At 47.9% G+C, this 13,942-nt stretch overlaps 1 protein-coding gene across 4 annotated transcripts in view; it reads right to left on the reverse strand.

Annotated features, from left to right (window-relative positions):
• Positions 1–13,942, reverse strand: part of LOC139419483 (RNA-binding motif, single-stranded-interacting protein 3-like) — a 178,324-nt gene that overhangs the window by 22,979 nt on the left and 141,403 nt on the right. For all 4 annotated transcript variants that reach the window (XM_071169454.1, XM_071169438.1, XM_071169445.1 and 1 more), the window contains exons 7-9: positions 7,635–7,741; positions 5,695–5,738; positions 1,469–1,562 (exon numbers count right to left, since the gene is read on the reverse strand). In XM_071169454.1, the coding sequence (XP_071025555.1) occupies positions 1,469–1,562; positions 5,695–5,738; positions 7,635–7,741 (245 nt within the window). The remainder of the gene's footprint in view (positions 1–1,468; positions 1,563–5,694; positions 5,739–7,634; positions 7,742–13,942) is intronic.

Here is a 13,942-nt window from a genome sequence, read left to right on the forward strand (position 1 = left end):
TCTCATTTCCTATCCCCAGCCACCCTCTCCTCTCCTTTCCTATCCCCAGCCACCCTCTCCTCTCCTTTCCTATCCCTAGCCACCCCCTCCTCTCCTTTCCTATCCCCAGCCACCCATCTCCTCTCCTTTACTATCCCCACCCCTCTCCTCTCCTTTCCTATCCCCACCTCCTCTCCTCTCCTCTCCTCTCCTCTCCTATCCCCAGACACCCCTCTCATCTCCTTTCCTATCCCCTCTCCTCTCCTCTCCTCTCCTCTCCTTTCCTATCCCCAGCCACCCATCTCCTATATAATAGAACATTGAAATGAGACTATATTGATGCATAATTACAGTATAATATGAATGTCTTAGAGATCTATACTGTTATATTGCTTCATATTTACAGTAGAATATGAAACTAAGAGAGTTATAATAAGAGAGTTATAATGTTACATTGCGGTATAATTACAGTAAAACATGACAGTCTTAGAGAGTTATATTGTGGTATAATTACAATAATATATGACAGTCTTAGAGAGTTATATTGTGGTATAATTACAGTAATATATGACAGTCTTAGAGAGTTATATTGTTATATTGCGGTATAATTACAGTAATATATGACAGTCTTAGAGAGTTGTATGGTTTTTTGCGGTATAATTACAGTAAAACAGGAAAGGTTTAGAGAGCTATATTGTTATATTGCGGTATAATTACATCATCTATGCAGCAGTTTCATCATTAAAGACTCATCCTTCTGGACCAGACTCACTGCTTTCATCTCCCCCAATATAATACAATACTACTGCAGTATCCCCAATACAATAGAGAGAGAGAGAGAGAGAGAGAGAGAGAGAGAGAGAGAGAGAGAGAGAGAGAGAGAGAGAGAGAGAGAGAGAGAGAGAGACAGAGAGAGAGAGAGAGAGAGAGAGAGAGAGAGACAGAGAGAGAGAGAGAGAGAGAGAGAGAGAGAGAGAGAGAGAGAGAGAGAGAGAGAGAGAGAGAGACAGAGAGAGAGAGAGAGAGACAGAGAGAGAGAGACAGAGAGAGAGAGAGAGAGAGAGAGAGAGAGAGAGAGAGAGAGAGAGAGAGAGAGAGAGAGAGAGAGAGAGAGAGAGAGAGAGAGAGAGAGAGACAGAGAGAGAGAGAGAGAGAGAGAGAGAGAGAGAGAGAGAGAGAGAGAGAGAGAGAGAGAGAGAGAGAGAGAGAGAGAGAGAGAGAGAGAGAGAGAGAGAGAGAGAGAGAGAGAGAGAGAGAGAGAGAGAGAGAGAGAGAGAGAGAGAGAGAGAGAGAGAGAGAGAGAGAGAGAGAGAGAGAGAGAGAGAGAGAGAGAGAGAGAGAGAGAGAGAGAGAGAGAGAGAGAGAAGGGGGAGATGTGGGGTCTGTATAAAATAGTCAATATGTCTTATTTGAGAGAGTGTGTACTAAGACTTGCCTAACACTCCATCTCCCACCTCCACATAGACACAACACCCCCCATCCCCCTCACCTGGTACGTGGAGACGGGTGAGGCAGCGACGAAGGGAGTGATGGATGTCTGCGCTATCATCCTATTGGTGGAGATGTATGGAGAGGAGTAGAACCTACAGGAGAGAAGGAGAGACAGAAAGAGAGGAGGGAGGAGGAGATGAAGAGGAGGAGAGAGGAAGAAGGGAAGAAGATGAGAAGAGGGGACAGTAGAGAAGGAGAGACAGGAAGAGGGGAGGAAAAGGAGAAGAGAGGAAGAGGGGACAGTAGAGAAGGAGAGACAGGAAGAGGGGAGGAAGAGGAGAAGAGAGAAAGAGGGGACAGTAGAGAAGGAGAGACAGGAAGAGGGGAGGAAGTGGAGAAGAGAGGAAGAGGGGACAGTAGAGAAGGAGAGATAGGAAGAGGGGAGGAAGAGGAGAAGAAAGGAAGAGGGGACAGTAGAGAAGGAGAGAAAGGAAGAGGGGAGGAAGAGGAGAAGAGAGGAAGAGGGGACAGTAGAGAAGGAGAGACAGGAAGAGGGGAGGAAGAGAAGGAGCGACATGAAGAGGGGAGGAAGAGGAGAAGAGAGGAAGAGGGGACAGTAGAGAAAGAGAGACAGGAAGAGAGGAGGGAGGAGGAGATGAAGAGAGGAAGAAGGGAAGAAGATGAGAAGAGGGGACAGTAGAGAAGGAGACACGGGAAGAAGGGTGGGAAGGAGAGAGGAGAGAGGGTTAAACTTCATAATGTCACTCTAAGAGCAGGACAACAACCACTAGCAACAGTGACAGATTGGCTCAGCCCAAGTGTGTCACACCGTGGACTGACTGATTGATGACCCTGTCCTAGAATACAGACTCAACATCTGGCTCCCTCACACACACAAGTTCAAGTGTGTGTGTATGTGTGTGTGTGTGTGTGTGTGTGTGTGTGTCTGTCTGTGTTTCTGAAGTGAAAGTATGTCCTTAGTGGTTTCATTGGGTGAATGAATAAAATTATATTTTCGTGTCAAGTCGCCAATCGGCAGCCGATCCCTTGTGGGGTTACTTGACACATGAACAGACATTACAATAATTCACTGTGGTCATTAAATGAAAGGCTTTCCTCTGCATTGCGCTTCGCATAAAGAGTCAAATTCTAAGTGTGTGTATTATTTACCATTGTGTACCCAGAGAGGACACATTTCATCCAGGTACTAGTGTGAGTGTGTGTGTGTGTGTGTGTGTGTGTGTGTGTATTACATCAAGCAGGTCTCTTGCTGTTCTGAATCGATCCCTCTGTCTACGGGGGGGGGGGGGGGGGGGGGGTATACAGGCAGAGTTATGGATGGGGGGGTATACAGGCTGAGTTATGGACGGGGGGGTATACAGGCTGAGTTATAGATGGGGGGGTATACAGACTGAGTTATGGACGGGGGGGTATACAGGCTGAGTTATAGATGGATGGGGGGGGTATACAGGCTGAGTTATGGACGGGGGGGTATACAGGCTGAGTTATAGATGGATGGGGTGGGGTATACAGGCTGAGTTATGGACGGGGGGGTATACAGGCTGAGTTATAGTTGGGGGGGATATACAGGCTGAGTTATGGACGGGCTGAGTTATGGATGGGGGGGTATACAGACTGAGTTATGGACGGGGGGGGGGGGGTATACAGGCTGAGTCATGGATGGGGGGGGGGTATACAGGCTGAGTTATGGATGGGGGGGTATACAGGCTGAGTCATGGGGGGGGTATACAGGCTGAGTTATGGATGGGGGGGTATACAGGCTGAGTTATGGACGGGGGGGGGGGGGGCTATACAGGCAGAGTTATGGATGGGGGGGTATACAGGCTGAGTTATGGAAGGGGGGGGGGGGGTATACAGGCAGAGTTATGGATGGGGGGGGTATACAGGCTGAGTTATGGACGGGGGGGTGTACAGGCTGAGTTATAGATGGGGGGGTATACAGACTGAGTTATGGACGGGGGGGTATACAGGCTGAGTTATAGATGGATGGGGGGGGGGGGGTATACAGGCTGAGTTATGGACGGGGGGGGTATACAGGCTGAGTTATAGATGGATGGGGTGGGGTATACAGGCTGAGTTATAGATGGGCGGGGGGTATACAGGCTGAGTTATGGATGGGGGGGTATACAGGCTGAGTTATAGATGGGGGGGTATACAGACTGAGTTATGGACGGGGGGGGGTATACAGACTGAGTTATGGACGGGGGGGGGAGGGGTATACAGGCTGAGTTATGGATGGGGGGGGGGTATACAGGCTGAGTTATGGATGGGGGGGTATACAGGCTGAGTTATGGACGCGGGGGGGGGGGGGGGGGTATACAGACTGAGTTATGGACGGGGGGGGGGGGTATACAGGCTGAGTTATGGATGGGGGGGGGTATACAGACTGAGTTATGGACGGGGGGGGGTATACAGACTGAGTTATGGACGGGGGGGGGGGGGGGGGGGGGGTATACAGGCTGAGTTATGGATGGGGGGGGGTATACAGGCTGAGTTATGGACGGGGGGGGGTATACAGGCTGAGTTATGGATGGGGGGGGGTATACAGGCTGAGTTATGGATGGGGGGGTATACAGGCTGAGTTATGGACGGGGGGGGGGGGTATACAGGCTGAGTTATGGATGGGGGGGGTATACAGGCTGAGTTATGGATGGGGGGGTATACAGACTGAGTTATGGACGGGGGGGTATACAGGCTGAGTTATGGATGGGGGGGGGTGGGTATACAGGCTGAGTTATGGATGGGGGGGGTATACAGGCTGAGTTATGGATGGGGGGGGGGTATACAGGCTGAGTTATGGACGGGGGGGGCAGGGTATACAGGCTGAGTTATGGACGGGGGGGGCTACAGGATTAATTTTGGACCTGGACTCCTGAGCCTCTGTCCCTGTCCATGACAACACTACCAGACAACTAGGCGTGTGTGTGTGTGTGTGTGTGTGTGTGTGTGTGTGTGTGTGTGTGTGTGTGTGTGTGTGTGTGTGTGTGTGTGTGTGTGTGTGTGTGTGTGTGTGTGTGTGTGCTGTCACCCTGATAAACGAGTGAGTCTGAGAGAGGCTGTGATGTAGTAAACATCTCCAATAAAATCAGTTCCGCATCGAACCCAAAACCACCAGCTTGTAGAAAACCAACTGTAATCAATTATTTCCTCCTTTTCAAGTTTCTGTTTTCTCTCGCTGTCCTCCTCCTGACCTCACCCCCATCCCCTCCCTGTCTCTGCTCCTACACTCCATCCTTCGCTGTCTTCTCCTCTAATTAGTGGAATTAGCGTTTCAGACTAATTTAATAGTCTCTCTGGAACTCTGTTTTATAACCTTGCAGAAGGTTTAGGACAATACAGAATTAAATAAACACCTGACAGCAAGAGAGAGTGAGAGAGAGAGAGAGAGAGAGAGAGATAAAGAGAGATAAAGAGAGATAGAGAGAGAGAGACAGAGAGAGATAAAGAGAGATAGAGAGAGAGAGACAGAGAGAGACAAATGGATTGGGAGAGGGAGAGAGGGAGAGAGAGAGAGAGAGAGAGATAGAGAGAGAACCAGAGAGAACCAGAGATAGAGAGAGAGAGAGAGACAAATGGATTGGGAGTGAGAGAGAGAGAGAGAGAGAGACACATGGATTGGAGAGAGAGAGAGAGAGAGAGAGAGAGAGAGAGAGAGAGAGAGAGAGAGAGAGAGAGAGAGACAGAGAGAACCAGAGAGAGAGACAAATGGATTGGGAGAGGGAGAGAGCGAGAGAGGGAGAGACAGAGAGAGAGAGAGAGAGAGAGAGAAAGAGAGAGAGAGACAGAGACAGAGAGTCAGAGTCAAATGGATTGGGAGAGAGAGAGAGAGAGAGAGAGATTCCCAGGAGGTATTGTGGATCACAGTCAGACAGGCAGTTCTGCTGGCAGCCAGGCAGGAAAACAGGGCTGGGTTCTGTCCCAAATGGCACCCTATTCCCTATGGGCCCTTAGTCAAATGTAGTGTACTATAAAATGATTGGGTGCCATTTGGGACACAGGACCAGGTTTATACAGACTAACAGAGGGATTTGATTTCCCTTAAACCAAGCACATCTCATTCAGCATGGGAACACGCTGATCAGATGAAAGTGTAACTGACACAGAGATCCACTTCCTGTTTAGACTGGGCTCATTGTGACAGAGTGAATAAGGAGGACACTGGCGTGTGAATAGTGTGCATGTTTTCAGGGGGGGGTTGTTAAGGAACCAGGAGCATTTCAAAACATGAAGAAGAAACAAGTTAAAACAACAGTAAGTTCTTACCCATTATGCATTGCAGTGGGGTCATATGTCAACGTCATGCCACTCTGAAAGGAAAGAATATGAATATGGTTATGATAAGGTTATGATACGGTTATGATATGGTTATGATAAGGTTATGATAAGGTTATGATACGGTTATGGTATGGTTATGATAAGGTTATGACAAGGTCGTGTCTTTACAATCATTAAATTGAAGACGTCGTTTTTATCAAAGATTCTCTGTAATTAGTATTATGTGATCAACTGATTAATCATGTAACTGTAATTAACTAGGAAGTTGGGGCACCAAGGAAGGTATTCAGATTACAAAGTTATAATTTCCCAATTTAACCTTTCAGATATTTTCATATCTGATCAATAGTCTTCTGACTAATGATTCATTTATTTTACCTCACGTTAGTCTCATTCCAAACATCGTAAATTGTTGGTTATCTGCACGAACCCAGTCTTCACTATGAGTCATCCATACATCAATTGTCTTAAATCATTTATTTATTACTAAATAAGTAATTCACAGAAATGCATAAACAAACAGTAAATGTGGTTACATGAAGTGATAGAATGTGCCCCTAGTGGGCGGAACCGGCATGGCGGCTTGTTAGACAAAGGGGCAATGGGTGGTCGACTAAGAAGTCCCTACAGAGTTAATTATAACAATTAAAATGCTAATCACTTACACATGAACGCTCACTCATTCGGGAACAATTGCAATCAATATATATATTTAAGCTCAGTGTGTCGTCTTGATCGCTGGTGAAAAGTATTTATTTTGTAGAATTGTCCGTCTCTCTCCCTCTCTCTCTCTCTCGGTTGTGGTTAGAGTGGATTGTTCAGAGTGACATTCATTCATTTCGTTATAGAATGCATGTTTCGGCGGTTGTCGTTCTTCGCGTTCAATGATACCGAATTCCTAGCTGCAGACTAGTAATTAATATCAAAGACTTGTTCTTATTCTGTCGGTATCGATATTCTAAGAGTTTAACCACGTGGTATGGTTAAAAGATTCAGCAATGGTCTACAACCTTTGTCCCCCTCCTAATGGAGAGAAACATGGTCTGCTGATAATTTCTCAAAGTTGGGTTTTATTCGGAATGGCAGAAAAGGGCTGTCCCAGGACGCCTGACCCTAACTGGGCTCAGGGGCTGTCCCAGGACGCCTGACCCTAACTGGGCTCAGGGGCGGTCCAGGATGTCTGACCCTAACTGGGCTCAGGGGTGGTCCAGGACGCCTGACCCTAACTGGGCTCAGGGGCGGTCCAGGATGTCTGACCCTAACTGGGCTCAGGGGCGGTCCAGGATGTCTGACCCTAACTGGGCTCAGGGGCGGTCCAGGATGTCTGACCCAAACTGGGCTCAGGGGCGATCCCAGGATGTCTGACCCTAACTGGGCTCAGGGGCTGTCCAGGATGTCTGACCCTAACTGGGCTAAGGAGCGGTCCAGGAGGCCTGACCCTAACTGGGCTAAGGAGCGGTCCAGGAGGCCTGACCCTAACTGGGCTAAGGGGCGGTCCTCTGATTTAGTTCAAATCCAATCCCCTTTTTGAGTTTTCCTTCATTAAACAGTCCAAAAACATATTACACAACAATTAGATGTAAACCTCATATCTGAGGCTATTATATAAACAGAGTTATGGTAATGTGGCCACACCGTCTCCCATGAGCTTCCCCAAGTTGTAACAAACGGACCAGTTCGTAGCTGGATTCTTCACCCATCTTTTATACTTTCTCTGGAACATGAAATTTGTTCGTACCTCAAGTTCTGTGAGGTGGAAGGAATTGCTTTGTTCTCTATGCAAATTGACTCTCTCTATACTGTGTGTCCAATGAGGAGATCCTCAGGAATTTATGACGTCTCTCTGACCACATCATCCTAGTTGAAGGAGGCGAGGGGGAGGGCAGGGAGGGGGGGATGGGGCTTGCATGAGGACAGTTGCATCTCACCTCTCCATCTCTGGTCCATGGTTGTCCGTTTTGGGGGTACTTGTTCTGGTTCAGCCTCTTCTTCTGTCCTCCATCTGCAAACTTACAGAGTACGGGTTCTACAGGAGCTGTGTGTGAGAGAGAGAGAGAGAGAGAGAGAGAGGAGAGAGAGAGAGAGAGAGAGAGAGAGAGAGAGAGAGAGAGAGAGAGAGAGAAATAGTTAAAAGCCAGTCATCTAGTGTACAATATGAGAAGAATGAAAGGGTTGGTTCCCCAGCTCCCTCTAAAACATCAGCAATCGTTCAACCCTGGCCATGGGTTCTCCATCCACATGACCATCTGAAGCCAGTCTTCTCGTTCATGTCAGGTAAACGGTGAGCCATTTAATAACAACTCAAACCTGACATCGAAACAACCCAACCCTGACTTTAAATCAACCTAACCAAAGCACAGAACCTGAGAGTGTATAACTAACAAACCTTAGCATAATTAACACAGCCTGACCCCCAAGCTCCAACAGCAAATAATTTATTCAACTCTATTAATTTGACGTTTTTCATTTTCTATATAAAGGACAAACGAACTTTCGGGATAAAGACTGAAAAGAGAAAATGTGGATGGAAAAAAAGACTGTGTGACCTTTCTCACAATAGCTCATCTTATGACCTCTGACCTTTAGGAAGCAGAGATGACTCCTGAACCGTAATGTGTAGTGTGTTTGGAAAGTATTCAGACCCCTTCCCTGTCAACACATGTTGTTACGTCACAGCCTTATTCGGCAGGGTAGCCTAGTGGTTAGAGCATTGGACTAGTAACCGAAAGGTTGCAAGATCGAATCCCCTAGATTCGGGGATTCTTGGGGCGGCAGGGTAGCCTAGTGGTTAGAGCGTTGGACTAGTAACCGAAAGGTTGTAAGATCGAGTCCCCTAGATTCGGGGATTCTTGGGGCGGCAGGGTAGCCTAGTGGTTAGAGCGTTGGACTAGTAACCGAAAGGTTGCAAGATCGAATCCCCTAAATTCGGGGATTCTTGGGGTGGCAGGGTAGCCTAGTGGTTAGAGCGTTGGACTAGTAACCGAAAGGTTGTAAGATCGAATCCCCTAGATTCGGGGATTCTTGGGGTGGCAGGGTAGCCTAGTGGTTAGAGCGTTGGACTAGTAACCGAAAGGTTGTAAGATCGAATCCCCTAGATTCGGGGATTCTTGGGGCGGCAGGGTAGCCTAGTGGTTAGAGCATTGGACTAGCAACCGCAAAGTGCACTACTCTATGTGTCCTGGTCTAAAGTAGTGCACTACTCTATGTGTCCTGGTCTAAAGTAGTGCACTACTCTATGTGTCCTGGTCTAAAGTAGTGCACTATTCTATGTGTCCTGGTCTAAAGTAGTGCACTACTCTATGTGTCCTGGTCTAAAGTAGTGCACTACTCTATGTGTCCTGGTCTAAAGTAGTGCACTACTCTATGTGTCCTGGTCTAAAGTAGTGCACTACTCTGCGTGTCCTGGTCTAAAGTAGTGCACTACTCTATGTTTCCTGGTCTAAAGTAGTGCACTAAATAGAGAACGGGGTGTCATTTGGGAATACATTCATGGTGTTTATTTTCCGTTTATCAGGAATTAAAATCTGTCCAGGATTAACTGTGGAGTTTGCTCTCCACACTGTTATTGGTTTGTTTAGGTAAATACAGCCAACTGTTTGACATGGGATCTCCATGGAGACCAGCGGGAGGAAACAGGAAGGAAGCAGCACTGGGAATAGAAACAGAAACATAATCAGCTTAGACTAGTCACTTCCTGTAGGTTTAAAATTGACCTTGTCGTATCACTTCTCTGTGGATTTCTGTTAGTCTGATTGGTTGTTGCTGCTGCTTGGCACTGATGGGGTCTAATGGGGTCTGGATGGAGCAGGGTGCCCAGTAATATCCTCCTGATTATACTCCCAGGACACGTCAGGGTTATAGTATAGTAGTGGGTGTTCTTCATGTTGTCTCTATAGTAGTGGGTGATCTTCATGTCTCTATAGTAGTGGGTGATCTTCATGTTGTCTCTATAGTAGTGGGTGTTCTTCATGTCTCTATAGTAGTGGGTGATCTTCATGTCTCTATAGTAGTGGGTGTTCTTCATGTCTCTATAGTAGTGGGTGATCTTCATGTCTCTATAGTAGTGGGTGTTCTTCATGTTGTCTCTATAGTAGTGGGTGATCTTCATGTCTCTATAGTAGTGGGTGATCTTCATGTTGTCTCTATAGTAGTGGGTGATCTTCATGTCTCTATAGTAGTGGGTGATCTTCATGTCTCTATAGTAGTGGGTGATCATCATGTTGTCTCTATAGTAGTGGGTGTTCTTCATGTCTCTATAGTAGTGGGTGATCTTCATGTTGTCTCTATAGTAGTGGGTGTTCTTCATGTCTCTATAGTAGTGGGTGTTCTTCATGTCTCTATAGTAGTGGGTGATCTTCATGTCTCTATAGTAGTGGGTGATCTTCATGTCTCTATAGTAGTGGGTGTTCTTCATGTTGTCTCTATAGTAGTGGGTGTTCTTCATGTTGTCTCTATAGTAGTGGGTGTTCATCATGTCTCTATAGTAGTGGGTGATCTTCATGTCTCTATAGTAGTGGGTGTTCTTCATGTCTCTATAGTAGTGGGTGTTCTTCATGTTGTCTCTATAGTAGTGGGTGATCTTCATGTCTCTATAGTAGTGGGTGATCTTCATGTCTCTATAGTAGTGGGTGTTCATCATGTCTCTATAGTAGTGGGCGACGTGTGACTCTTTCAAAGGCATATTAAGATATTGAAAAATAATGGAGTGAAAATCTGAGATGGAACACTGTTCCCTTTACAGTGTGATACTTTGGAGCAGAGCCCAATGGGGCCTTCTATAGGGAACAGGGTGGAGTAGAGCCCAATGGGTCTCTCTATAGGGAACAGGGTGGAGTAGAGCCCAATGGGTCCCTTTATAGGGAACAGGGCCCAATGGGTCCCTTTATAGGGAACAGGGCCCAATGGGTCCTTCTATAGGGAACAGGGCCCAATGGGTCCTTCTATAGGGAACAGGGTGGAGTAGAGCCCAATGGGTCCCTCTATAGGGAACAGGGTGGAGTAGAGCCCAATGGGTCCCTCTATAGGGAACAGGGTGGGGTAGAGCCCAATGGGTCCCACTGTAGGGAACAGGGTGGAGTAGAGCCTAATGGGTCCCTCTATAGGGAACAGGGTGGAGTAGAGCCCAATGGGTCCCTCTATAAGGAACAGGGTGGAGTAGAGCCCAATGGGTCCCACTGTAGGGAACAGGGTGGAGTAGAGCCTAATGGGTCCCTCTATAGTGAACAGGGCCCAATGGGTCCCTCTATATTGAACCTGGCCCAATAGGTCCCTCTATAGGGAACATGGCCCAATGGGTCCCTCTATAGGGAACAGGGCCCAATAGGTCCCTCTATAGTGAACAGGGTGGAGTAGAGCCCAATAGGTCCCTCTATAGTGAACAGGGCCCAATGGGTCCCTCTATAGTGAACAGGGCCCAATAGGTTCCTCTATAGTGAACAGGGCCCAGTGGGTCCCTCTATAAGGGACAGGGCCCAATGGGTCCCTCTATAGGGAACAGAGCCCAATGGGTCCCTCTATAGGAAACAGGGTGGAACAGGGCCCAATGGGTCCCTCTATAAGGAAAAGGGCCCAATAGGTCCCTCTATAGGGAACAAGGCCCAATAGGTCCCTCTATAGTGAACATGGTACCATTGGGGACGTGACCTAGGTTATTTTGTTGTCTCTCTCTGTCTCCCATCGGTGGAGGGAACACAGCAGGTTATTAACAAATAAAATACTTTCCATCAGATAGTTCAGTATTAAAAGATAATTTCCCTTCAACCATTTTCTCATTATAATGTTATCTCCCGTGCCTCTGCGATGATGTGGATCTGAGCTAGGCCTTTGTTTGTGTTGTCACGGAGACACATCAATCATTCTACAGCTCAACACACTTTAATAAACACTTGATGAAATCAGCAACAGCTGAAATACATGTAATTATCACTCTGACGTGGCACCAGGGAACTGTGTCTCTGGGGTGAAGAAGAGTCAAGTCCTATTCTGCTCTAAACGTGGCCTCACGTTCATAAATGTTTTTGTTACAACCAGTTGTTGTCGTTAAAGCACTCTCCTCTTAGAGAGATACGTGAAGCCTAACCCTAATGAACCCGGAGGGGAAGTCCTGTCTCTGTTGCCTGGGGCGGCAGGGTAGCCTAGTGCGTTGGAATAGTAACCGAAAGGTTGCAAGATCGAATCCCCTGAGCTGACAAGGTAAAAAATCTGTCGTTCTGCCCCTGAACAGGCAGTTAACCCACTGTTCCTAGGCCGTCATTGACAATAAGATCTTGTTCTTAACTGATTAGTTAAATAAAATATAAATAAATTATTCTGCGTCCCAAATGGAAAGCTATTGCTGACATGCTCTGGTCAAAGTAGTGCACTACATAGGGAACAGACAGACAACCTCTCCTCACCCCAGACAGACAGACAGAAAGACAACCTCTCCTCACCCCAGACAGACAGACAACCTCTCCTCACCCCAGACAGACAGACACCCTCTCTTCACTCCAGACAGACATACAGACAACCTCACCTCACCCCAGACAGACAGACAGATAACCTCTCCTCACCCCAGACAGACAGACAGACAACCTCTCCTCACCCCAGACAGACAGACAACCTCTCCTCACCCCAGACAGACAGACAACCTCTCCTCACCCCAGACAGACAGACAACCTCTCCTCACCCCAGACAGACAGACAGACAGACAACCTCTCCTCACCCCAAACAGACAGACAGACAACCTCTCCTCACCCAAGACAGACAGACAGACAACCTCACCTCACCCCAGACAGACATACAGACAACCTCTCCTCACCCCAGACAGACAGACAGACAACCTCTCCTCACCCCAGACAGACAGACAGACAACCTCTCCTCACCCCAGACAGACAGACAACCTCTCCTCTACTGACAGACAGACACACAACCTCTTCTCTCCTCAGACAGACAGACAGACAGACAGACAGACAGACAACCTCTCCTCACCTGACAGACAGACAGACAACCTCTCATCACCCCAGACAGACAGACAGACAACCTCTCCTCACCCCAGACAGACAGACAAGTGAAGTCATTGTTAAAACAGGACACACAGGAAGTGAAGTGGACAGTAACATGACAGGGTTAGAGTGAGAGAGCGGTACCATGTATTACAGCTGTAAAAACCCAGTACCACCTGGTCTGACTAGAAACCATCCCAGCCAACTGTCTACAGGGTATCAGAGAGGAAGGATCCCCATACTGTAGCCTCCTAGTCAACCCCAGTACCACCTCTGGTCTGCTAACTAGAAATCATCCCAGCCAACTGTCTACAGGGTATCAGAGAGGAAGGACTCCTAGTCAACCCCAGTACCACCTCTGGTCTGACTAGAAACAATCCCAGCCAACTGTCTACAGGGTATCAGAGAGGAAGGATCCCCATACTGTAGCCTCCTAGTCAACCCCAGTACCACCTCTGGTCTGCTAACTAGAATCCATCCCAGCCAACTGTCTACAGGGTATCAGAGAGGAAGGCCTCCTAGTCAACCCCAGTACCACCTCTGGTCTGACTAGAAACCATCCCAGCCAACTGTCTACAGGGTATCAGAGAGGAAGGCCTCCTAGTCAACCCCAGTACCACCTCTGGTCTGCTAACTAGAAACCATCCCAGCCAACTGTCTACAGGGTATCAGAGAGGAAGGCCTCCTAGTCAACCCCAGTACCACCTCTGGTCTGCTAACTAGAAACCATCCCAGCCAACTGTCTAAAGGGTGTCAGAGAGGAAGGATCCCCATACTGTAACCTCCTAGTCAACCCCAGTACCACCTCTGGTCTGACTAGAATCCATCCCAGCCAACTGTCTACAGGGTATCAGAGAGGAAGGCCTCCTAGTCAACCCCAGTACCACCTCTGGTCTGACTAGAAACCATCCCAGCCAACTGTCTACAGGGTATCAGAGAGGAAGGCCTCCTAGTCAACCCCAGTACCACCTCTGGTCTGCTAACTAGAAACCATCCCAGCCAACTGTCTTCAGGGTATCAGAGAGGAAGGACTCCTAGTCAACCCCAGTACCACCTCTGGTCTGCTAACTAGAAACCATCCCAGCCAACTGTCTACAGGGTATCAGAGAGGAAGCACTCCTAGTCAACCCCAGTACCACCTCTGGTCTGACTAGAAACCATCCCAGCCAACTGTCTACAGGGTAACAGAGAGGAAGGACTCCTAGTCAACCCCAGTACCACCTCTGGTCTGCTAACTAGAAACCATCCCAGCC

Source organism: Oncorhynchus clarkii, chromosome 2, assembly GCF_045791955.1.
Source record: "Oncorhynchus clarkii lewisi isolate Uvic-CL-2024 chromosome 2, UVic_Ocla_1.0, whole genome shotgun sequence".
In the NCBI taxonomy this organism is placed as follows: domain Eukaryota; kingdom Metazoa; phylum Chordata; class Actinopteri; order Salmoniformes; family Salmonidae; genus Oncorhynchus; species Oncorhynchus clarkii.